This window comes from Ursus americanus, chromosome 17 (assembly GCF_024610735.1).
Source record: "Ursus americanus isolate L20-20 chromosome 17, mUrsAme1.1.p, whole genome shotgun sequence".
Taxonomy (NCBI): domain Eukaryota; kingdom Metazoa; phylum Chordata; class Mammalia; order Carnivora; family Ursidae; genus Ursus; species Ursus americanus.
The window spans coordinates 51,106,202-51,133,664 of record NC_142143.1 but is presented as its reverse complement, the minus strand read 5'-3'; the positions used below and the strand labels follow the sequence as shown (position 1 = coordinate 51,133,664).

At 38.4% G+C, this 27,463-nt stretch overlaps 1 protein-coding gene across 3 annotated transcripts in view; it reads left to right on the top strand.

Moving 5' to 3' along the window:
• Positions 1–27,463, top strand: part of MON2 (MON2 regulator of endosome-to-Golgi trafficking) — a 123,531-nt gene extending 96,068 nt beyond the window's left edge. For 2 of the 3 annotated variants that reach the window (XM_045789686.2, XM_045789687.2), the window contains one exon: positions 902–1,588. In XM_045789686.2, coding sequence (XP_045645642.2) covers positions 902–1,065 — 164 coding nt within the window. In that variant the 3' untranslated portion in view covers positions 1,066–1,588. Of the gene's footprint in view, positions 1–901 lie in introns of all 3 variants that reach the window. The other variant, XM_045789685.2, reaches the window with a different exon arrangement.

The following is a 27,463-nucleotide window of genomic DNA, read 5'->3' as shown; positions in this document are numbered from 1 at the left end:
CTTCAACAGAAGTTGAGATAAAGAGAAATTGGAGTGAAAGATAGAATTAAAGTTCCTTATGCAGAATACAGTAGTCTTTGTTTTATACTGTGCTGCCTCCTAGATTTGAGACTTACTCCACAAAGCGTCATATACAAGTACTATCTGACGAAAATCTGTCAGCTGGTTTTATTCCATATTGTACTCTCAGGAATATGCACAGTACTTCCAGGAAAATAGAAATATAATATGCGGTCTCAGAGTATAAGGAACTTATAAATTAGTTGGGATATAACACTTCTAGCCATTCACCAAATAGCATTCAACTATACTAGTTGTCAGTGATAGTGGTGAGGAACACAGACATGTCCCCCCACCTCCCCACTGAAGTTTAAATGTAGTGATATGCGTTAAAGATTAGGAAGCAGTACAAGAGAAGAATGGATCTGTGTGGTCACTTGAGACTAAAATGAGTATCAAGGATGTTACTGGGAAAATCATTTAAATATTTATGTTTTTAGCATACAACTGCATAAGAAATTGATTTGTTTTCTAATTGTTTTTGAAATATATAATACATTGTCTGGCACTTAACACTGAAAATGACAAAAGTTTGAATTCAGGTTTCCTTTGTCAGCTTCCAGGGCCTTCACAAATTGAAGTATCATTTGAAATGGACTTTATCAAATTTCTTGGTATTGATAGGTCTGCACACTGACCATATGTTTTCCCTCATACCTTATTAAGTATTGTAGGAAATCTTCTGAAGATTAAAAAAAGAAAAGGGTACAAGCTTGTGGAATCTCTGTATTTGGGGATTTTTTTTTCTTTGCCTTGTATTTAAAGGATTGTTTATGTTAGTTGGATAATCTGTGCTATTTAAACCCACACGTTTTTGAGATTTTATACTTTTTAATTACAGTTGATGGAAGTACATGGGCCCAAGTGATTGCTTTATACCCAACTTTAGTAGAGTGCATCACCTGCTCCTCCGCAGAAGTCTGCTCTGCGCTGAAAGAGGCATTAGTTCCTTTTAAGGATTTCATGCAGCCACCAGCATCCAAAGTTCAAAATGGAGAATCTTGACCAGCTACAGTAATTTTAAAGAAGAAAGATATCCACAGAATATTTGATCCTCAGTGAGTCTTCTCTGAGGACACTTCTTACTACAAATAATTCTTGGCAGCTGTTGTTGGCCTTCTCTAAATTGTACTTACCTGAGTTCAGTAATTCATCTTACAAGCTTACATGTCAACAGAGGCTCCTGAATGAGTAGCAGTGGAAGCCTCTAGTAAGTTAAACTGATGGAGAGAGAGTTAATACTACAACATACCTGCTACTTTATCTTCAATCGGTGATTTAAAAGTGAGCTTATGTACAGTTTGTGGTGTATGTGTTAATGATGTACTTTTTAAGAAGAAAGAAAAGATATTTCATTCAGTCAGATTTATTAGGCTGGTGTTTTTGCACCCTTTTTCAAGTACAAAAGTGTACTAAAATTTTATGCAAGATGGTACTGTAACATTCCATATTATCTATAACCAGCCTTTGTAAACAAAGGGAACTGATAAACTTGTGTGTATAATAAATGGTACAGTTCTGTATAAAATAGTTGCATTTATTATTTAAATTTTTAAAATATTGATAATGTTAAATGCTTGAAGCTGTATTTATTATTAATACAAAATTGTTTGCTTACATTTTACTTATAATTTGCCTTCTTAAGTGGCTCACCATATGATCATGCAGTTATCTCAGTGCTTATTTTAAATGTTTTTACTAGTGACTATTGAACATCTGACCAGAAGGGTCATGTGAACATAGCAGCAAATAGTTGATGATTTGCTGATTTTGCAACTTTGAAGTATAGGTTATTAGCTTAATACATTGGGATATATTGTAGCGCTCTGACTCCATCATACCTCATTTCTTTAAATATCTTTCCCAGCTTTCACATAAGTCTGTCTGTTTTTATATTTGGTGTCTGAATTTAAAAGACTTTTCGTATTATATTTCTACTGATTTTTTCCCCCACTGATGAAGCATTTATCACTGTCTTTGAATTATGACCCAGGCAAGATGATTCCAGATTTCCTAAATTTTGCCTGTGAAGTTTTCATTCATCTCAGTGTTTCATTTTGTAATGTCTTCTCAAGAAGAAAAATAACTATGCTAACCCATAAATATAAAATGTGTGTGTATTCTAAAACAATGAGAAGTGTATTTTTGGAGATAGTGAAGCATTTAGAAGTACAGTAAACTTTCTGTCATGGAGTAAATTGCTAATTTTGTTTCACTTTCCTCTCTTAGTGAAGAAGAAAAATGCTCTTGAGTACATTAACTTAATTGTTTCTTAAAAAACTAGCCTAACTCACTGTATTTTTTATTTAATGGATTATGGTATTATCATATTTTTCTGGAATTTTCATAAACATGTGAAGATGCAAAGATGTTTAAAACCATGATTAAGAAATCATAATGGTTTCAGTATTATGTTAGTGTGCTGGAAGTCCTTTGATTTTAATAGAATTTATACATTTCAGCCTCTCAAATAATTACAAAACTAGGAGAAGATACTAGAACTGAGTAATAGGTGAGATACAATTTTGAGGCTATTGTAATTGTGTAATTATTTAATTTGCACTATTATCTGTAAACATTTAAGGTCTTTTTGGGAGGGGATATTATTTTTATTTATGCGAACTAATGAATTTCTATTTCATAATTTCACCTAAAATTAAGGTAAAATACGGCATTTCCTAGATTCTGTCTTCAGCATTTTCCTGAAAGTTCCAAAAAAAAAAAAAAAATTCAAGCTGTGTATTTAGTTTATTTCCTATATTTGGATATGTTAAGTTGGGGATTAGAAAAATTTGTATATCACTGACAGACTAGTGAAATAGAATAATAACAAGGGTAGTGTGACAGTTAAGTAACATGTTAAAAATACTGCCGTGAATTTACATGAAGTGAAAATGTTTATTCTTGAAATAATGGATCAGTTGCAATTATAAAAATTATTCTCCATTGAAACTTAAACATGAGTCAAAGGTATATAGCATACATTTGTATAAATTGAGTAACTTTAGCTAATATCATATTAGCTTTCAGTATCAGGACCATTCCCTACAGATCAAAGCATAAACGTGTTAATACCGTATAATATGGTAATCAGTGCCAGTCTTAGTGACAAGCAAAGTGGGCTGCCCTCGTGGTGATATAATTTGACAGATTTTTCCTCCCAGAATATCTCTTGCCACCCCCCACCCCCAGGAGTCACTACCAGTAATTCCCTTGAGTCAAACATTCCTCTTAGGCTGCATTTTCTAAAATATCCTGATCCCTGGAGAGGTTAACACAGTGCCCTTATTTTGTTAATATGAAGTGGATTCTCTAGTGACTAGGGGAACTGAGCTGTATAAGATTACTAGATGCTAAGAGATTATAAAAAAGGAAGTTTCTAATGCTAAAATCACTTTACAGCGCAACTGAGACTATGACTCGTCGTTGAACCATTAGTAAAAATGTTCTCTGGAATGCATATACTAAATACAGTGAGTTTTAAGCCTCACATGATCATTTTTTGTCACTGACAGTGCCTATCTTAAATAGATTGCCAGACAACAGGTATATTCCAGCATTGGATTATAATCCTTTTCTGAGCTTTTTTCCATTATAAAGGAAACAAACTAATTTCCAACTTGAACAGCTTACTTTTTATTTTCCTATAATGCTACCACTGCCAAAAAGGAAAAACAAATAGGTAATTTTGTAGTGTCTCATTTAGTATTTCTTGATAACTAGTGTTCAAGTTTTGTTAGTTTTACTGTATTCTTTTGTGAGTAACATTTATTTATTAGGAGCCTGTAGAAGCCAAAAGAAAAAGAAAATTCATAAAAGCCTGGCTTGGAGGAAACCACTTTTCACTTGCTTTCATTTTTAATTTTATGATATTAACAGCTATGTTGTTTCTTTTTTTTTTAAGCGTTTTTACTTATTTTTTTAGAGAGAGGGCATGTGAGGAGGGGTGAGAAGGGGCAGAGGGAGAGAGAGAATCTTAAGCAGGCTCTGCACTGGGCACGCTCGATCTCACAACCCTGAGGTCGTGACCCGAGTGGCAGTCAAGAGATGCTTATAGGACTGCGCTACCCAGGTGCCCCAGCTATGTTGTTTATTGCCTGTTTTCCCCCATGTAGGTATTAATTGAACTCTTGCTATATTCCTTGTTAATATTTAGCCCCAGAAGGAAGAGATGAACAATTTATATATGTATTTTATTCTGAAGAATAACACTCATTTAAATTAATTCTGTAACAAGCCAGTAACAACAACTAGGTTGTCTTTTCTCACTGTAATCGTAGAGTATTTTGCTCCTTGTCACAATTTGGTACCAGTAGCCCCAGGTAACCATAAAGCCAAAGGGTCAGTTAAGAAACTGAGAGTGTGGGGTACCTGGCTGGCTCAGTCAGTAGAGCATATGACTCTGACTCAGGATTGTGAGTTCAAGCCATGCATTGAGTGTAGAGATTGCTTAAAAAAAAAAAGGGTGAAGCAGCATAGTGTAGAAACCACTCGGAAATATTAATGAGATTGTCACTGTTACACTCGTGTTACTGAAGAACAGTTCCGTTATTATATAATCCAATATAAATAGTCTTCCCAAATGTAGTCTGATTCAGATGAGCAGCCAAATTCTCAAGAGACTGCTATAGGTGGAGTCTGTGTGGTCCGGCAGAATACTTTCAGGAACCCACCTACCTGTGATTGCTATATAATTTAATAGTGGAGATTTAGAAGCCACAGAATTAATGTCCAGGCCAAGAATATTGTGAATTACTGTTTTGTTTTTTTTAAATCGAACACTGCCACAGTATGAACAAAACTAGTCTCATGAAAGCATTGCCAGCAGCCTAATATGTCCTTTAGATTTCTATAGATTAGGTTTGACATTATGGCAGATGTGCTGATCTTGTATAAACTACCACATTTTATTGTACTTAGTGTTGCTCGGGTATATGTTAGAGTGGATTTTATTTTTTTGGTTGTTTTTTAAATTACTATTGATGATAACAGGTGTTCATACCACATGGGGTGTTACTGACTTTTGTATTATGGGAAAATAGTTTTTAGTACTGTTTAGTACTAAGAATCACTTGAATTAAAATTTTTGTATCTGGCAAGTAGAGTAGTGCTTTCAATTTGAAAAGTTTTTGAAGATTGGGAAAGAAAGGTATAATGTCTTCGTATCTTGATTTATTTAAAAACTACTTCAAAGAAGTTAGGTAAATACTGATTTCTTATAAATCAAGCACTTAATTTTGAATACCCTGGCAGTGTTCGCTCTCTTTATAGGTTTTTATATATCCATTTAGAGGGAGAGAGAGCATGCGTGAGCGGGGACTGAGGGAGAGAGAGAGAATCTCAAGTAGACTCTGCACTGAGTGGGAGCCCGACATGGGGCTTAACCCACAACCTTGAGATCACAACCTGAGCCAAAATCAAGAGTCAGCTGCCTAACCGACTGAGCTACCCAGGTGCCCTAGTGTTGGCTCTCTTTAAAGGAGCTCACGGCGAGTCCTTTTGCTAATAAAAACACTTAGGAATAGACTTGTTGTGAGGCAATGAGGAGTGGAGGCTCTCCCTCTTTAACTTTAGGCATGTGTACTTGGCTGGCTCAGTTGAGCATGCGACTCTTGATCTTGGGGTCCTGAGTTTGAGCCCCATGTTGGGCATGGAATTTACTTAAAAATAAAAAACAATAACAAAAAACCCCAGTTAATCATAACTTTAAAAATGTGAACTTTTCAAAGCCTCTATTATTTAATCTCTAAAACAGATATGATATTTAATGAGTTACTAATTCTTTGGAGAAAAATAACACATAGTTTGAATTTAGATATGATTTCCTAATGACATTGTTAGGTTAACTATTCAAGTTTTTGATAAATTTATTACTCTATCTTGAGAACTTTGACCATATATTTTTCTCACACATCCTTTCTTTCCTTTGCCTTCACTCCTTTTAAAAAAATTCTGTTTGCCTTACCATCTTCTTTTTTTATACTTTCCCCTAGTTTTTTCTCCTTTCCGTTCCTTTTATTTTTTGCCTCTTCTGTTCCAGCTCTTCCTTTAATTTTACCTATACTTTGTTCAAAAAGAAGCGCAGCTATTAGTGGTAGGACCAATGCCAGCTGCCTTTTTTATTAAATGAGATTCTGGAAGTACCTTCTGCTTTGGCCACTGTTGCTTTTTTGCCAAGGTGAAGTCCCCGTGCCATTTCAGAGTAGCTGAACAAGTTCAAGTAATGACTGTAGCTTCTGCTATCTTTCTGAAACCACAGGATTCAGCAGCCAGGATGCTTACAAATGGGATTGCTATAAATACGATGAATTCAGCAGCTAAACTTGGAACAGTCATGTCTTTTCTGTTATATAGATAGAGATTTATACCACTTTTCTGAAAGAGAGTCTTTAAAATCTGTTTAAGTGAGGTTTTAAAAATTATTTTGTCTTTTTTGGAGGGGGGGTTCCTTTGTTTTGAGAGGCAAGTGCTTTGAACTATTAGCTTTATGTTATCTAAATATTACTTATTTATAATATTTATACCACCTACTTTCAGAAGGATTTGAGGCAGTATATTGCCCATATATTTCAGCTGTTTCTAATTTTCTGTTGCAAAACAGTATTTTTTGGAGAAGAGTTACAGTGTTACGGTACACATCTCTAAGTCTTTCTAGAGTGTATTTGGTATCCCTGTGCTTCGTGCTTACAGTGACACAGAGGTCAGTTGAAATGTTCCTAATTACACCATAGGATTGAATCTAGGCCCTCAGGTAAGAAAAAAATAATTTTTTTACCTTTGAATTCTGAGACCATTTTCGGTTGCTGCAAATGTTGCTATATTAAGTTTTATTTTAAACTAACATTCAATAAGGAATGCAACCAGAGAAGAGCTGCTAAACTGTGCCATTATTTGAGAAACTATTGCAATATAATAACAACTCCTTCTTTCTATGAAGTTTTACTAGATGGGAAAAAATTCCAAAGCTGTAACATTGCAATCTTATTCTTTTTATCTAGAAAAATAAAATAGAATATTAGGCTTCAGACCCAACTGTGCAAATTGCATTTGCTTTCCAGCTTTTACTACCTCTGTGTCATAATTTTAACACACAACATATAACTCCTGTCTCTTAGGCAGTTACCATATGGTGTTTATGTCAGACTGGATATATTTATCTAATTTTGTGAGATTCTTTTTTAGCTCCCAACACAGTTCTTGAAAGTAATACTGCTGTTGTTACACTTTCTCCTTACAATTTTTATGTTGTTGAGATGTATCAGTTATATATTATAATCATGAAAGTCTCTTGGCCTCAAACCCAAGTTTTCTTTGTGGCCTAGGATAGATTTTTCACAAAAACTGCATAGTTATAGCTGTGATTACATAGATTTTTAATTTGCTTTACAGTTATCACTCAGCACGATTCTAGGTTTTTAATTATGTTCCAGCACTACTGGTTTTCTCAGTGTAACTTAAAATCATAACCACTTTGACAATTTGCTTTCAGATCTGATAAATTATTCATTTTTTTCTTTAATATATTTTGTTTGCTTTCTCATCCCCATAAGGTTCAACACGTTAGAGACAACCCACATAATTGGCTCTGGTTAAAGACTTCATAAGTAATGATTCAAATATGTTTAGGATGGTTTATATATATAGTCAAGTTGGAAGAACTTTTACAAAATGGAAGAGTAGGGACGTGTTTTGAGAGCTTTGTTGAAACTATTAATATGTAAAATAAAAATTAAAAGAATATACAATCAGAAGAACATTATGAAGTATCTCTCAGCTGTTTGGAAAGAAAGTAGATTTAGAACTTCGTATAAAAATTCTAGGTCAAGTAAAAAACAATCCTCATGTGGATTATGCCCTTTTAATCAGGTATTTTGTTTTATAAGCATTCCTATTTATTTTTAATTTAGTGAGGCTAATATTGCATAAAGGCTGAAGTGACTTGCCTAGAGTCACACAGTTAGTCTGTGCATTAGCATGTGTTGCTTCAAAAGCAGTTTTTTTCCTACTACAGCATGCTAGTTTCACATCTTAAAAAAATTTTCTCCGTTAAAATTCAAGGCTTACTAAAATAAGTCTAAAATACTCTTCGGACGGTTATTTCTATGAATAGGCATTCGGACATAACAAAGAACTTCAAATACTGTAAAACAAGATTTGTCTAATGGCTGTGACCTCCAGAGCTGTGTTGGGTTTTTATTATTGGTCCAGGACAGTTTAAAATATCTGACTGATTTGTAGTTTGTTTTAAGAGGTTATATTTTAAGCAGTAGCGTAGTGACGACGAGCCCTGAGTCTGGGGTCAGATTTTCTAAGTTCAAATCCCAGCTCTGTGTGACCTCGGGGAAGTTAATTAATCTGTTTTGGTTTTCTCATCTGTAAATTGGATTTAATAGTAGTGTTTAACTCATAAGAGATGTTTATTAGGATTTAAAAAGGAGTGTTGTAAAGCACTGTCCCTAGCACCTAGGTTGATGTTACGCAAATAAAATACACTTTTGATACACGTCATCCAAGACCCGAGCAGAAAACCTTCTCACAAGACCGCTTTTTTACCTCTTATTGGACAACCACTGTGTATTTATTATGAACTACTGTATGCTCATAACTGTCCTTTCTATATGCACAGGTCACTAGGAGCTCTTAGGTACTTATAGCTACTTGAGGAAACCATATACATAAAATAATACAAGACTATATAAAGTACTCGTGTCCTTGATATTTTAGTTTCCATTATTTGTTAGGCATTCTATTAGTCTCTGTTCTCATGGAATTTAGTTTTGAAGGAAATACAGATCTTTAACAAGTGTGCAAAGTACTGTGAAAGACAACTACAGAGATCTATGGGATCACAAAGTAGGGAACCTTGGCCTAGCCATCCGTGGCTTAGGGTATTCTTGCTGCTAGTATTCAAAACAAAAATCAGTTTTAAAAAAATGAACCGGCTTGATGGTAGAGATAGGATTTTCAATGGGCCTTGATGGGTGGGTAGATTTTTGCATGGGTCCAAAGGATCTTGGATGGTATTTCAGGTAAGAACAATGTAAGCAAGGCGTACTGTGAAATATGAGGTACATTTTCAGTGTGTTGTGTGGAACAAGGTTGACTATAGGGGACTGAGGCCCATTGATGAAATTCTTTTGAGAGCCAAGCAGACTAGATTTCAGATGGCAGGAGCCTGGAGTGATTATTTTTGGGAGTAAATTATGAAACTAAGGAAGATAAACTTGCAGTTATAAGCAGGATAGAGTCGAAGGAATATAGAGCAGGGAAAGCGGAGGTAAAAACTGCTGCAATTTTCCTGCTGTGTGATCATGATGAAGGATTGGTAAGTCGAGTGCAGTCACACTGGGAAAGCCTAAGATTCTGTATATTATGGCTGGAGCAAAGATTGTTGATAAGAGTATGCCATATCTGGATGAGTACATTGGTATCAGCACTGTCAAAAACAGTTTAATTGTGGAAAAGAATTGGGTGCAGCTGAAGTAGTATAGCGACTAAATTTAGTTGGAAACTTCATTGCTCTAATGTATCTGTATACTATAGACCAAACAACTGAAAATTTGAATTTGAAAATATGTACTATTATGACAGATGACACTCGCTGTGAATGTAGGATAATGGGGTCCAGTGTGCACTGAATGAAAAGTGGAGGGTGATGCCATAGCAGTCCAATCATTGTTTATCGGGACAGGGTGGTACGAATCATAATGAAACTATTAGTAAAGTTTCTGCAGACCTTCTGGTAAGCATCGTGATGCATAGTCAAATTTCTGCTTTTGTCAAGTAACGCATTTAATTGCAGGTGTGTTCTATATACACACAAAACCAAACACATATACAGAAATGCACACATAAAATTCAGAAATAAATTTTATTAATTGGAAATATTTCACAGTGACATCCCAGGGAAGCTACCTTTAGTAGTTGCTTTAAAATGCTTACAATAAGCGTTAACATTGAGCTCTGTTAGTGGACAGTCAGGTGTATTCTATTTTTTGAATTTGCATATTACACAAATGTAACTTATTTCGAATTATGTCAGGTAGGGCTTGTAATTTGAAAACTTGTTAGGGAAATTGTGTCCCATCACTAATACTATACAGAACAGAAACGAAAAGACAGTGTTACGTAATCTTTACTTTGCAAGGAGACTCTTGGTTGTAAGAAACTTTTATTCAAAATTATACTGTGGTTTTGAGGGGGGGGGGATCTTACTCTTTAAAAAAGAAATTATACACGAACGTCCTTTATGCACTGTTATCGTATTTTAGAGTCTGGACCTTAGACCTGTTGCCACCATTAAAGGACCAAACTGCGCAGAAGTCAGTCCCACGTCTGAACACAGTCTTCAATTCCTCCATTCCTTACTTTTGTTACGTGTAGTCTGTATTTGCAGAAGCGTGATGACTAACAGGGTTACCAGATTTAACAGATAAAAATAAATGACGCCCAGGTGAATTTGAATTCCAAATAATTTTTTTAAAGTACAAACACTAACAATTACTTAAATTTGTTTGCCTGAAATTCGAATTTAACCGGACGTTCTGTATTACATAGGGCAAACTCTGCTTACTTCATCTTTAAGATGATTTGTTAACTTCTTACAGAAATCTCTGTATGTGAGGCAAAAAGTAACTTCCCTGGACCAACAGCAAATAAGGATCAAGGCAGGAGGCCTTCTCCCAAACTTGGCCTTTAAAAAAAAAAAAAAGACAACCCACCCAGAAGTCCCAGGAGCCTGCGCATTAAAGCGAGCTGTGCAGCAGCTTTCCCGCCGGTTTTCTGCGAAATGCAGCACAGTGCGTACCCGCAGGGTGGAGCGCAAATGGCCGTGTCCTTGCGGGATAGGAAAGGAGGTGCCGGAAACTTTGAACTCTGGCCAGAGTACAACGTGTCCACTTAGACGGCGGTAAGTGCCGCCATTTTCTTTGCGGGCAAAGACCGGGAGAAGTTAGGGGCTCCACTTTACCCCGTTAAGCTCACTTGGGGGGGCACGGCTCATGGCCTCAGCACTTTGGTGACGTGGAATTGGGGTCCCCCTTTTGGGGGCTGATTTCTAGTGACACGTCGAAACTTGCCAAGGCGGGGAAACGGGACGCCGCCTCTGTCCCGGATGTAAGATGGCGGCGCGGGGGGCGGCCTGGCGGGGCGGTCACGTGGTGGGGAGTAGCGCGCGAGCCTCCTTAAGTGATCTCTATGGTTCGTCCGGACGCACAGGAGCAGCAGAGCGCGAGACGGGCCGTGTGTCCTCGCGCGCACCGACCTACCGCCGCTGCCACCCGGCCCGCCGCCCGGCTCGGTTTCAGTTTTATGGGGCTTTTGTTTTATTCTCGCCTCCTGTAGAGGTGTACGGGATTTCCCCTAAGGGTGCTGGGGAACGGGTGGCCTCGGGACTTCCGGGCTGTGATTAGGTTTCTTATCACGGTGCGGGAGCGGGTGTCCTCCTCTGCGGGAAGCGCCCGAGGCGTTCGCCCGAGCGGAGAGCCGGCCCGGCGCCGGGTGCAGGGAGCGTGGCGGCGGCGGGGGCCCAGGCGCCTGGCCCGGCCTCCGCCCAGCCCCCACCGCGGATTCGGGGCGGGGAGGGCGGCGGGCGGCGCAACCCGGAGACGTGGCGGGAGCGCGGCGGGGACAGCCCGGAGCTCCTGGCGGGCGTCGGGCAGGGAGCGGGAGCGCGACTCGCTGCCTCAGGGACCATCTTGATTGCGCTGGCGTCTGGCTGCGCTTTTGCCGCCCATTTCCTGCGCTAGAGTGGCCCAGGGGACGCGCTCCCCTCGGAACAGTGGAGGAAGCGGCTGCCTCCGCCAAGAGCCCTCCGCACCTCTTCTTTTAGCAGAGCGGTCGGCCACGGACAGGACGCGCGGCCCGGGCGTCGGCGCCGCCTCTGCCTCTGGTCGCCGGCGCTCTCGGGGCACGCCCGCCGCGGCCGAGCGGCGCGGCGCTGGGCGGGGTCTTCGGGCGCGGCGGGGAAAGGCCGGGGCGCCAGCCCGACGTCGCGGCGGAGGAAGGACGGAGGAGAGCCGCGGCCGCTTCGCTCGCCCTCGGCTTGGTCCGCTGCCTCCCCGACACCATGGCCCTGGCTGAGGTAGTAGTTTGTGCTGTTGGTCGGGTTGTGACATTGCCCGCTGTGGAGATAACTGCGCAAGCTACTGCCTTGCTAGTGCTGGTGATGCTCAGCGCCGCGGCGGAGGACAATGGCTGGGAATCCCCTTTGTTTTCCGGGGCGCGGGGATCGCCCGCGGAGCCCCGGCGCGCGGCCGCCGCGGAAACCGTTAGTTCTGCGTGGTGCTGGAGGGAGGAAGGAATTGCGGGGAGAGGGGCGGACGGGCGCGTTTTTTAGAGCTGGGAAAAAGCTCAGCCTTGGATTCGCTCTTTAGAAGGAAGGAGTGAAATTGTGTAAGATGTTAACATAACTTTTCCGCTCTCTCTCTCTCTCTCTTTTTTAATGCTTCTTACAGCATTTGGTGCGAGATTTAGTGTTTACTTGTTTTACTTCATTCTTTAGCTGTAGGTCAGAGTGGAGTGAACTGCCCTGTTGGGCAGAACGGGCATTGGGGCAGAATAGTAGACCCGTTAATTATAAAGTTTATGCCTTAACATTTTGAATCTGGTTTTTTGATATATTCCTTCAGTAAATTTAAGAGTTTTGAAAATGTAAACCTAAAGCAATTTAAAGTTTCTCTTTAAACTTTGTTTGCAACTCTTTGAGAAGATTGAATTTATGGTTTACTATTGAGATTTTTTTTTAACGTGCGAGACAAATAAATTTTTTCTACAGTGTGCTGTGGCTTTTTTTCCTTTTAGTTTAACAATGGGGGCTACAATTTTGCTGGTGTGGTGGGGTTCTGTTTAGTTGGGTTTTCTCTGGTTTTTTTTTTTTTTCGAATCTCATACTTTATGTCATTGCATTTTACTATGGGAGGAAAGGATCTTGGTAGGAATTGAGAGGATGGTTTCTAGATACTTCGGGTGTAAAGTTTAATAATGTCCATTCGTGTGAAGTAGAACCACTCCAAATACGAAACACAGTATATATGAAGAAAATGTAATTTGGATTAGTGGTGAAATTACTTGATATTTTAAATACCCTGAAGTTGGGTGGAAAAGAAGGTAATTGTTAAAATTTTAATTTCACTGAGCTAAATCAGTGGGAAATTTTAGTACTTTCCTTAAAAATACTGGTTTTGGTTTTTTTTAGAATCAGCTTTGAATATGACATAATCAGCTTAATGGGGGGGAGGCAATTCTTTAAGAAAAAAGGGTCATATAAGAAGAAAAAAAATTTAGACCAACTGCATCCTTTTTGTTCCCTTCAATACGAGTTTGATACTTGTGTAATTTAACAGTGATCTAATAAGTGTTCCTTGGTTTGGTTTAAGCTTTGAGAGATAACCTTAATCTGATCTCATCTGGATGGAGCTGCCTCACTGGGAAGGACAGTAAAGAACCTTATGTTCAGTCTTAAAACGCAGAAAATACTTGAATGTGCTTCATTGAGCCTGATTTTCTTGATATCAAAGAACAATGTAAATTCAGGATGTTATTAAGTGCCAGGGTGCTATGTCAAATCTTGATTTATGGAGAAACTAATAATAAAATTCTAATTGTACTGATACTTTTCATTTTCTAAGACACTTCATTCAAATAGCCAAGCTAATCCTCACCCAGCAGCGGTCATCATCTTTGCTACTACACCTTTTTTACATTTTATAGAGGATCAACAGTTGTTAACCTGTACACCAAAGTATTACAAATTCTGCTAGTAATTTGTTGAACTTTAAAATGGATCAGCGTATAGGAAACTACTATACAGTTAGTCATAGTTTATCCTGTTTTAAAAGTAAATTTCATCCAAAACTATATATTGCCCACATAATAGGAACATTTTTGAGTTGTTGGATATAAGGGTACTTCCTTCCATATGTTATTCTTGTTTGCTAAATTACAAGAGAAGATACTGCTCCCAGCCAACTTAACCATAGTTACATTAATGCTGTAATCTCTGGTCTTTCACTTTTATATTCCTGTACACACCAGAGAAAATTCCTATCGAGCATTTTCACTCGACTGTTTCCTACAAGATTAATTTGCCTTATCAAAAGTACAACTTACAATTTTGGTATTTTTGACATTTATTTGGCACAATTAACATTTTTGTTAAAGATGTGTTTTCAAGCATTTAGGTAATTTGTATTGGCAAAAGCCACTGATGGGAAAGAAGAAGGTAGTATTTTGGGTGCCTTTCTCAACTTTTACCAAAGGAAAGATGCACTATAGTAATGACATTGTAATGTCATCCTCAATTATTGGAAATATAGATGTTACTGTACATGGGACATCTGGAGAAGATTCTTTGGAAACAGTTTTGCTATAATGCCCCAAAGTTAGAGTTCCTGATTTAGTCTTATATATAAAAATTTTGTTAATAAGCTATTTAAAAATAAAATTACCTTTTGGGAGGTAGACAAGACTGATCAGCAAGGGTGCACTCAAGACATACTGTGTCTTGTGTAGTAACCCCGAAAGAATTATTGCCAGAGGAACTTGACAACAGAGATTAGCTCTTCAGTGTATAGGAATGAGGTGCCAGGAAGGCTTTGAGATTTCTTAAGTTACATTTTCTCTCTGTATTTATTACACCCCACTCTCTCCATAGTAAAGAAACCTGACAAGGGAGTTACCTCACTGAATACTCCTCTATAAATTTCTGCAACAAAAGGAAAACAGGACAATCACTGTCAAAAATAAGTTAGGCCAGTTTGGTAATACCCAAGAGGAGGATTAGGACCATTTTGTAAAATCTGTAAAGCCCTTGGAACCACATACCTAGATAATGAAGGCAAAAATATTAAAATCACCTGAATGATTGTCTAATGCAATTCATTCAGTGTTTTTGTTAGATCATTATGGTCGGGCACCATGGGAAAAGCAGAAATATTGTATGGTTAAGTCACTGACCCAACAGAACGTGAGTTAGAAAAGATACTACTTGAAGTGCTTAACCAAAGTGAACAGGTGGGCAAAGCATCAGTGACCTAGTTTACTTTTGAGACCTGGCGGAAAAGTGGGTGAAAGAGCTGAGGTGAGAGGCCTATGGAGCACTTACATCATGTAGCTTAGAGAGGTCTCTTGATTAAGTTTATTGCCGCTGGTAGAAAAGTGGAATTGGGATCTTGGAGGTGAGTGATACTATTGTACTTGGTACCGAATGATACTCCGGGTGGCTGGCACTTGACTCCTGCTTTGCCTGTTACTAATAAGCTGGGGGTGTCATCTGAATTAGTTTAAGAGAAATACTGCTAGATTTATTTGAATGTAGTCTGCTTTCTTGAGAGTTCTATATTTTTGGTTAACTAAATTTTCATTTTATAGTTAACCTTTTTTAAAAGTGCTGTTTGGTTTGGATGTAATGGAATTGTGTCTACACAGACTTCTGACTACTAAATTTGAACAGGATCCTTTAAGCTACACTGTTGACACCTAATGGTACAAAGTTGGCCTTTAATTATTTCAAATATGAACAAAACTAAGATATAAGTCTTCTGTTGGTTTTAAAGGACAGAAGCGTATTTCTTTCTCCTTTTGAACTTCAGACAATACTTTCTGAAAATATACCATTTGCTTTTAGTTAGGTTTCAAATTTTGTTACTTCTATTGTAATATAATTGGGAGTGTTTTATCATGAAGATCCAGGTTTCTCAGAAGGCCAAATAGTGTCAAATGTCACAGAACAGTTAAGTAAATTAGGGACTAAAAAGTGTCCATAGACATTGGTAATTTAGGTCATTCATGTAGTTATAATGCTCTGTTTTATAAATGAAAAATCTCACTGCTCTCTGGTTGAATAACAGGCTACAATTATGTGCGTTTCATACCATTTTGAACATAGCTAACAAAAAAGTATTAAGATTCAGAGGTTGCTGTTTCAACTGGTTGCACATAGTATATTTAAAAGCCCTTATTAAACAGAAAAGCATTATATACATACAAGGAATGGGCTAATTGTAGTAGTAACACAAGTGTTACCTGAATGTTACCACAATGAGCTGACTAAACTCTCAAAAACAAGCTGATGGAAAGATATTTTCCTTTTTTTTTTTAAAAAAAAAACATTGATATACTATTTAATGAGACTTAGGTGAATTGTCAGAATAAGAATCCTATCTCCTTTAATTTCTTTTTTAGTGAACCAAAGTCATGCAGAGTAAGTATGTCCTAGATAAACCCATTCGTTCATTTTCTTTATTTAACGAATATGTTGAGTACCTACTATGTACCAGGCACTGGGGCTGCACAGAAGACTAAAATCTTTGGCCTTGATGGAATGAGCATTCCAATAGAAATACGTTTCTCTATTAATAATAACAAACCCCCAGTGAACCCTATCCATGGGCCACATGGGTTGTTTTCAAACTTGAATTCCACTCAGGCACCGACTCTAGAGCCCTTGCTCCAGAACCACAAGTGGTGTTTTGGTTGTGTTAAAAAAAAAAAGTTCAGTCCCACCAGAGCAGCACAAAATGTAATGTGTGGCTATGCAGTCTTTTAGAGTTCTGCACAGGGCAGTCAGGTATCACATATTAGGATGTACATTCTAAACGTTGTAAGAGATCAGAGAAGCAAGAGTAGGGTGTGGAGCTGTCCTCACAGAATGCATGTCTCCAGAGCAGAAGTGTTGGGTTGTTGTGATGGTGCAAGTAATGGACAGCTGATCATGAGCCTTCCAGGGACTGAGAACAGGAGAGAGAGAATCAAGTGTGTATCCTGCCTTATACAGACTGCACCTCAGGGTAACTAACTACTAGTGAGGGACATTTTTGCATTATAACTGTAATCCCAGCTTAAAGATACAGATGGTATGATAGAAATAGGACGTTAACAATTTACAGCAGCTAATGAATCAAGCTAGGGTTCTTCCATGGCCGTTAAAACTATTAAGTGAAATGCTTATGGGGAGCTGTTTAATTCCTGCATCAGGCTGACGGCACCTGAACCCACTGACCAGTTTTAACATTGCAGAAACCGACAGCTCGACATTCTGTGCCCCTGAGGTGTTGCAGACATACAGAACACCGTCCACGAAATTCAGATAATTGAACTTGACTGTCCTTACGCTTCTAGATTGACTGCTGGTTTATAGGAAATTTAAGATAGAGGAACATGTTAAATCACCACGGGGTGCAATTAGCAAAATACACACTGGTAAATTCTACGTGACAAATGACCTGATCTTTGAAAAAAAAATTTTTTTCAAGAAGAAAGGGAGGGGAACCGATAGATTAAAGTGGACTTTTCTGTTGAATTACAACTTTTGTAGCAATTCACTGTGGCTCTCTAATTACATACAACGTAGGAAATACATGAGTAACATCATGTCACGTCAAAACCAAGGAAGCTTCAACAGGCAAGATGTGGAGGATAACACACCTGTGTACTTTCTGTTACTCTCCGATGCATCTCCTCCGGTCCCTCTGTACCCACACAGATGTTTCTCTTTATAGTTTAGAAATCTTTGTGAATTAAGGGGCATGTCTTCAAACATTCCATGGAAAGAGATGACGCGTCAAATCTGATTCCTTCTTACCCGTAACTGACACCTCTTTGGAGAAGACAGAAGATGTTCTGGGCTGAAGTTATTACCTAGTGGAACACCTGAGATTTCCAGCCTCCTACCCATTTTTTCTTAATTATGACTCCATTTTCCTCACCCATTAGTACTTCTCATTTTCTCTGTCCTTCATTTTACAAGCTCAGGTATATTCAATCCCATTTTATTGGCTTTTTTTTTTTTTTAAAAAAGACCTATTTTTCTTTTTTAAACTGACCTATCACGTTAGCTTCAGTCACGTAGCATGATTCCGCATCTGTGTATACGATGAAACAAACACCAGGGCAACATTCCTCACCAAACAGAGTTACAACCAAATTATTTTATCCTGTGACAAGAACTTTTAAGATTCAGTCTTTCAGCAACTTCAAGTATACAATACAGTGTAATTAACTGTGGTCGCTATGCTGTACGTTCCATCCCCAGGACTTATTTTATAAGTGAAAGTTTGTACCTTTTGATCCCTTCACCCATTTTGTCCATGACCCCCCTCTGTCAACCACCAATCTGTTCTCTGGATCTATGAGCTCAGTTTTATTTCTGTGTGTGTGTGTGTGTGTGTGTTTTAAGAATCCACACATGAGTGAGATCATACTGTATTATGTCTTTCTCTGTCTGATTTATTTCGCTTAGCATAATGCCCTTAAGGTTGGTCATGTTGCAGATGGCAGGATTTCCTTTTTTATCATGGAATAATCGTCTGTTACATGTATATATCAGGTTTTCTTTCACTGTTCATCCATTGACCAACGCTTAGGTTTTTCCATATCTCGGCTCTTATAAATAATGCTACAGTGAACATGGGGGTGCATATATCTTTTTGAGTTCATGTTTTCGCTTTTGTTAAAATGGACTTAATGAGACAGCAGTCATTTGCAATGAGCAGAACTCGTTTGAATTCTGATTTGATCAAAGCCAACTATAAAAATATTTATAAGACTACTGGAGTAATTTAAATACTAGATGTTTGAAGTTAAAGAACTGTTAATATTTGATAACATTATTATAGTTGTATTTTTAAAAAATACTTATCTTTTAGGATATGCATATATAGAATTTACCAGTGAAATAATATGATGTATAGAACTTTCTTTATGCTTCAAAATAACCCATGGTCTGCAGGGGGCATGGACATGGATGGGAGGATATGTGAAGGAAGATTGCCCTTGTGTTGGCATTTGTTGAACCTCCCAAGATAGGGAGGTATATTTATTTATTTCATTTTAAACTGAAGTATAGTTGACATGCAATATTAGTTTCAGGTGTACAACATAGTGATTCGGCAATTATACACATTATGGCATGCTCGCCACTCTAAGTGTGTAGTCACCATCTGTCATCCACACAAAGTTACTGTGGTGTTATTCACTACATCCGCTATGCTGTACTCTTCATCCCCATGACCTGCTTATTTTATAACTGGAAGTTTGTACCTCTTAATCCCCTTCACCTATTTTGCGCATTCTCCCAGTCCCCTCCCTTCTGGCAATCACTAGTTCTCTGTATTTACAAATCTGTTTCTTTTTGTTTGGTTTTTTAGATCCCACATATAAGCGAAATATATTTGTCTTTCTCTGTGTGACTTAGTTTGCTTAGCATAATTCCCTCTGGGTCCATCCATGTTGTCATGAATGGTGAGATTTACGGCCGAGTAGCACTCCCCTGTGTATATATACACTGTATCTTCCTTATCCATTCACCTCTTACACTTTGGCTGCTTCTGTATCTTGGCTTTTGTGAATAATGCTGCAGTGCAAATATCTTTTTGAATTAGTGTTTTTATTTTCCTTGGGTAAATTACCAGAAGTGGAATTACTGGATCATTTGGTGTTTGTTTTTAATTTTTTGAGGAGCCTCCACGCTCTTTTCCACAGTAGCTGCACCAGTCAGCATTCCCACCAACAGTGCACGAGGGCTCCTTTTTCTCCACATCCTCGCCAGCACTTATCTCTTGTCTATTTGATACTAGCCATTCTAACAGATGGGAGGTGATACCTCATCGTGGTTTGACTTGCATTTCCCTGATGATGGGTGATGTTGCATATCTTTTCATGTATCTGTTGGCCATCTTTATGTCCTCTTTGGAGGAAATGTCTATTCAGGTCCTGTGCCCGTTTTTAATTGGATCATTTGTTTTTTGTAGTGTTGAGTTTTGGATATTAACCCCTTATGAGATATACCATTTGCAAATACCATCTCCCATTTAGTAGGTTGCCTTTTTGTTTTGTTGATGGTTTCCTTTACTGTGCAAAAGCTTTTTAGTTTGGTTAAGTCCTGATTGTTTATTTTTGCTTTGGTTTCTCTTGCCTGAGAAGACAGATCCAGAAAAATATTGCTAAGGCTGATACACAGAAGTTTACTGCAACATGGAAGTTCTTTATACTATTCTGCTTTTCTGTATGTTTGGAATGTTCCATAATAAAAACTAAGAAACAACAAGAAAACAAAATAAGAGAAAGAATTCTGTAGTTCAGAGAGAACCGAAGGGAAGAATGAGAATCCACTAAACCACACAAAAATTAATAAGATGAATTAAGTGTCCTGGGATGTCCTCCCAGAGTGCTTTAAAATGTCACCGTGAACTCTATCACAGGACCAGTCCGTTTTCCTTATAATCCAGATCAAATTTGTTGACTTACACAATGAAAGTGGACACACACCCACAACAAGAATATTATTGTTTAAACATATCTATAATAATTGAAACTATGAGAATAGAATAAGGGATGTGTTCAGAATCTGCACTATTAAGTATTTTGTATGTACAAAATAATTGCTCTAATGTTACCCTATTAATCTTAAAAACTTTCCATTTTAAATATTGGTATTTTGCTGGTTCCATAGTGTTTTTGTAGAAATACGCTTTGTTAATAGTGTCCTTTTTAGGGGTGCCTGGGTGGCGCAGTCATTAAGTGTCTGCCTTCAGCTCAGGGTGTGATCCCAGTGTTCTGGGATCGAGCCCCACATCAGGCGCCTCTGCTAGGAGCCTACTTCTTCCTCTCCCACTCCCCCTGTGTTCCCTCTCTCGCTGCCTGTCTCCTCTCTCTGTCAAATAAATAATAAATAAAATCTAAAAAAAAAAAAGTATCCTTTTTAAAAAAGAAAATCTAAAACAGGTATTCTAAGCTAAAACAATTTACTGAAAATATTTTTTTTGGCTTGAACTTTCAATAAGGTTAGTTTTTTTTTTTTCACTTAAAATGATCAGCTGTAATAATTGTTCTAGCAATTTATTAGCTTTATTAGATTATTCCTTAATTTTTTCTTAATTTTTACTATCTGTATGTTTTATCAGTATAGCATACAGCATTCCCACTAATACATGTTAACTCTTAGTAATTATAGTTGACCCTTGAACACCATGGGGGCTGGGTGCCAATCCCCCATGCAGTTGAAATCCATGTATAACTTCTGACTCCCCAAAACATAACTCTTGATAGCCTACTATTGCCTGGAAGCCTGATAACATAAACAATGAACATGTATTTATATGTTACATGTATTATATACTGGATTCTTACAATAAAATAAGCTAGGGAAAAGAAAATGTTGAAATCATAAGGGAAAATATATTTACATCACTATACTGTACTTATCAAAACAAATCCACCTATTAGTGGACCCGTGCAGTTCAAACCTGTGCTCAGGGATCAACTGCAGTTGACTGTCCTACCTATACCAGTATTATTAAGCTAATACTCTAAATAGTGCTGTTCTTTGGGTATATTAGCACACTGCAAAGGTTAAAAAGTATAACTGACAATTTGCTTTGGGTCAAAAAGAAACAATGATTCTGTGTTTTACTACCACAGAAACCATGTTATTGAACACCTCCCACATGCTAGGGATACACACACATGTATATAAATAGTATAATAATATTGAAGGAAAATAATTCATTAAAGCATTATTACAGATATAAGAGAATTCTTTCGCTTTAGAAATACTGTCAATATTAGTTTTTACTTCCAAGTATGCATCCTACTGACTTGTTAACTTAGTACCTTTTTCTCTGTGTATACTTAGTAAACCATTATCTGAACTCATTAGTTTTAGATTTTGAAATTAGCCATGACTTTATCTACCACATACATGGGCATTTTCCATTTTAAACCTGGGACTTCAGGTGTCTTACAGTAATGTTAATAATTATTAGTTGTATAGATGTTACAACTACTAATACCTTTAGTATCCTCTGGTGACTATCTGTCAGCCCTATGGAGTTCATTATGCTTGAACTGACTGGTCCTTAAACTCTGCCTGATTCTGTGTTATGATCCCTTCCTTGTCCGTTGAGTTTCTTGCTACGGTTTTATTTTAGGGAATCAAAGCTACCATTTCCACAGTTAAGCGTTCTCAAGTAATCGAGTCATACCATGAATAGAGAGATTCAAGAAGCAAAAAGATCCACCACTCCCAGGAAATCGCACGTTATCCCAAAAGTTTTGAAGTGCTAGGAAAATGATTTAATGAAACTGGGACCATAAAGTTGCCAGAAAGAACGTTGGCTGATATCTCCCAGAATTTAAGAGCTCTGGGCATAGAAAAGCCGTAAGAGAGAGAACAAGAAGAGATCCACTTGAACACCAGAGCTGTACCCCTAGATGAATGTTGTAGAAAGGTTGGGTTTTTCAGAAAGAATGAAAAAGGATCTGGAATCATTCACTCGCTCATTTTTTAAAAACAATTGTCTCTTGTATACTTATTAGAGATCCAGATGAATAAGAAATACCTCCTAGCCTCAAGGAACTTTTCTCTATTTGAGAAAATAGACATGTGTGTCAATAACAAAGCAGAAGAAAACAAGTGCTGTATGGATCCACATAGAGTAACAGGGCCAGGGCACCACAGAACCCTGAGCAGTTTCCATCAGGAGCATGATCAGGGCTCAGTACCAGAGACAGGAGTAAGCATGTTCTCAAGATGATAAGAATGAAGGAATGGGCATTTCTGGATGTAAGAACAGCATGAGAAGGGGCTCCTGGGTGGCTCAGTCGTTAAGCGTCTGCCTTCGGCTCAGGGCGTGATCCCAGGTTCCTGGGATCGAGCCCCATGTCGGGCTCCTCTGCTGGGAGCCTGCTTCGTCCTCTCCCACTCCCCTACTTGTGTTCCCTCTCTCACTGGCTCTCTGTCAAATAAATAAAATCTTCAAAAAAAAAAAAAAAAACAGCATGAGAAAAGTTACACAAAAGGGCATGGATTCAAGGACCATCTAGTCTAACATAGATGCTACATGGGAATTGGTCCAGGGGCGTGGATGGTGGCGTAAAGGAAGAGGCTGGAAATAGGGAGTGGGCTACATCATGAGTGACCTGCAAGAGTAAGGAGTTTTGATTACTCTCCCCCTTTCTTTTCTTTTTTTTTTTTTTTTGAGCTGTAACTGACATATAAAATTATATTAGTTTCAGGGGTATAACACAGTGATCTATACAGAATATTGCAGAATCATCACCACAATGTGCTACTTAGCATTTGTTGCCCTACACAGTTACATTTTGGGGGGGGGGTGATTTACTATCTAGCAACTTTCAAATATGCGATACAGTATTGTTAACTATATTCATCATTACATTCCTAAGACTTACGTTATAACCGGAAGTCTGTACCTTTTGACGCCCTTCACCCATTTTACCCATTACCCACCCTCTGCCTCTGGCAAACACCAGTCTGTTCTCTGTATCTATGAATTCATCTTAAAAAATTAATTTATAGATTCCACATTTAAATGAAATCATGTATTTATCTTTCTTTGACTTATTATACTTATAATGCCCTCAGGGTCCGTCCATGTTGTAACAAATGGCAAGATTTCATTATTTTTTTATGGCTGAATAATATTTCACTGTATATATGTGTGTACACACACACACACACAGCACATCTTCCTCCATTCATCTCTCCATGGACATTAAAATTCTTTCCATGTCTTCGCTGCTGTAAACAACGCTGCAGTGAACATGGGGGTGCATATGTCTTTTTGAATTAGTGTTTGTTTTCTTCGGTTAAATACCCAGACGTGGAATTGCTGGATCATATGGTAGTTCCATATTTAATTTTTTGAGGAACCTCCATACTGTTTTCACAGTGGCTGCACCAATTTACATCCTTACCAATGCTGCGTGAGGGTTCTCTTTTCTCCACATTCTTACCAATGCTTGTTATTTCTTATCTTTTTGGTACTGGCCATTCTGACTGCTGGGAGGTGATATCTCACTGTGATTTTGACTTGCATTTCCCTGATGATTAGTGATGTTGACCACCTTTTCATGTACCTGTCTGTCATCTGTATGTCTTATTTGGAAACTTGTCTCTTTGGATCCTTTGCCCATTTTTAAAAAATATTTTTTAAAATTTATTTGAGAGAGAGAGCAGGGGAGAAGGGCAGAGGGAGAGAGAGAGAGAAAAAATCTTAAGCAGACTCCCCGCTAAGTGCAGAGCTTGATCTAAGGACCCTGAGGTCATGACCTGGGCAGAGATCAAGAGTCAGTCGCTTAACTGACTGAGCCACCCAGGTGCCCCTCTTTGCCCATTTTTAAGTTGGATTTTTTTTTTTTTGCTATTAAGTTATATGAGTTCTTTATATATTCTGAATATTAATCCCTTATCGTATATGTATGATTTGCAAATATTTTCTCCCATTCGATAGGTTGCCTTTTCGACTGTTATTTAGGAATAAGAAACACGTGTGGCTTTTGAAGAGGGAAGTTACCCAAGGGGAAAAGAAAATTGCATATACAAAACTTGAGGGGAGTGGTAGGGGAAGGATTGTTTCTTATGAGAATGTTGGTAGATGGATGGAGGAAAAATGAGAGGAAATACAGAGATTCTACATTGAGTACATAGTAGAAAAGGGATAACTGATAGAATAAGGTCCTGTGTTACAGTATCTATTCTGTTTTATGGGGAAATGTGGAAAATCTACATATTAAAAGCATACTGTAGGTATGTTTGTTGTTCTGTCTATGGTAATCATCCGAAGACACATTTGAAAGTGCTTTAGAACAGTAAACAACAAATGTTTCTGTGAAGGGCCAAACAGTAAATACTTTAGGTTTTGCTGGTCACATATCTTATCTATTTGCATATGCTGCTGCTTCTCCTTCTCGTTTTCCCTCTTAAAAAATGTAAAATCAGGGGCACCTGGCTGGCTCAGTTGGTGGAGCATGTGACTCTTGATCTCGGGATTGTGAGTTTGAGCCCCACATTGGGTGTACAGATTACTTTAAAATCTTAAAAAAAAAAAAAAAAAAAAAGTAAAATCTTTCTTAGCTCGTGGGACATACAGAAAGGCCACAGGCCAGATGTGGCCTCCAGGCCATAGTTCGCTGATCCCTGCTTTATAACTTAAATTTCCTGATAGAACAGTCAGTGTTCTCTCTCTCTCTTTCGAAGTGAAGAAAGATACAGGTCTTTTGTGGAGAATATAAAGTTGGAATAATTTAATGCATTTGAATGTATGTGACCCCTGACCTGCTTTTGACCATTATCACTCAAATTTGTGACTGTGACTGCTAACTATTTGGGGCCGTATAAGCCTGCCTTCCTTTCTGTCCTTTCTCCTTTTTCCAACTGTGGTAGTTTAAAAACATATCTTCAGGGGCGCCTGGCTGGCTCAGTTGGTTAAATGTCTAACTCTTGATTTCGGCTTGGGTCATGAACTAAGGCTGTGAGATCAAGCCCTGTGTGGGACTCTGTGCTCAGTGGGGAGTCTGCTGGAGATTCTCCCTCTCCCTCTCCTTCTCTCTGAATCTTTAAGAAACAAAACAAATCTGCAAATTATCTGACACTTGGCATAAAAAGGCCTATGTTCAACTACGGAGAATGAACAGATGGCTCCCAGAGGGGAGGTTGGTGGGGGATGGGGAAAATGGGTGATAGGGATTGAGTATACTTACCATGAAGAGCACTGAGTAATGAGCGGACTGCTGGATCACTGTGTCGTGCACCTGAAACTAATATAACACTGTATGGTAACTGTACTGGAATTAAAACAACAACAAAAAAATAAACATATCATACACTATATTAGGTAAAAAGGAAAAAAAGTCTATGTTCTGTTCCCTTGAACCTAGGTGGCTTTTGTAACTGCTTCAGCAAATAGGATGTGACAGAAATGACACTGGTTTCTGAGACAGGATCCTAAAAGATACAAATTCTGCCTTCCTTTCTCCCCCTCTCTCTCACATGGCACATACGTTTTGAGGCTCTAAGCTGCCGAGTAAGAACAGCTATCTTGAAGCTTCCATGCTGAAGAGACCATGGGAGAGCACAGGGAGATAGGGAGGGATGTCTGAGGTGCTCCAGGTTCGTGGCCTCAGCTATTGAAGTCTTCCCCGACCAGGCGCCACACATGCGACCTTCAGATGATTCCAGCACTGGCTTGCATCTGGCTCCAAGCTCCTGGAGACACCCCAAGCAAGAACCATCCAGCTAAGCCTCGCCAGGCCCCAGAACCAGAAGAGATAATAAAACATTTGTTGTTGTTTTAAGTGAAAGTTTTGCGGTGATTTGTTTCATTGCAGTCAGTGGGTGACTAGAAATGATTTTGGGATCTGGAAATGGAGCATTACCCTAACACAATCTAAAACACATGGCCATGGCGCTGGAGCTGAGCTACAGGCGTAAGTGGGAAGGGCCTTGAAGAGATTAGTAGTGGAAGTCTGATGGCTCTTGAGGTGGTCAGGAGAGCTTAAAGGAAAGTGAGGGGAAAACTATTAAAGCTGAAGGAAAAGCCACTGTTAATAACCTGTTGCCTGTGACAATGTAGAAATAGAAATCTACCCAATGAACTGATGGATTGTCCTGAAGAGTTGCAGTCTAGAGGTCGAAAGTGTCACCTGATTTCTCTTAGCTGTCTGTCTTAAAATACACACTATCATGTGCTATAGAAGAAATTACTGTTTTCTTGCAAAACTTAGAGGAAATAAAGGAGGCAGGACTTAATGGGTTAGAAAATAAAACCAGTGTCTCCCAACAGAATATGCACGAAGTCAAAAAAGGTCTCAGGGAAAAAGTCAAATTCATGGCCTGACACAAAAACTTCTCAGGGTATAGATGAGGCCAAAGATTTGACTGTAAAATCGAGTCCAGAAAGATGCAGGGTGGTGCCTTTGAATCCCTGCCAAAAGAAAAGCTTAAGGATCCTTTTCATTAAACAACGGGAATTCTAATGAAAGAAAACGTTGCTCAGGAGCTTTACAGGGAGCCCAAGGTAGACAAGATTTGTTGATGTGGCTTTTGTCTAATGAAGTAAACTGCAATAAAATCAGTAAGATTCATAGGAAACTTGCAAAGCTTTTAAGAAAATTATACTTGTAGAAATACTACCAGCTTGGACTAGGAAGAGAAATGGCTTCAAAATGAAAAGAAGCTTTTAGATCCTGGAACTTTTACAGGCAGAAAGCAGGCTCATGAAACTACTCAACTTAAAATATGGGCTATCTTTTTTGGAATAGGAAGGATAACTCAGTAGAACTGAGATCCCAGAGCATGATGCCAGGAGCTGAGGAGAATCACTGTAGGCAGAAGAGAACCCTGCTTATGGGACTGGCAGAACGCACCCATGTTGCGTTTGCTACATGCCTTTCCTTTTCTCCTTGTTTGTGAGTGTTTAGTGCTTATCCTGTGCCCACCCCACCGTATTTATTGTGTGTGGACAGATAAGTTGTTTCTCTAACTCCCACGTTTTTAGACCTAGAGAAATGGTACTTTTCCTCTAGGAAAATGTAATTTTCTCATTGGTTTTCTTTCTTGTTTTCTTTCTTTCTTTCTTCTTCTTCTTCTTTTTTTTTTTTTTTT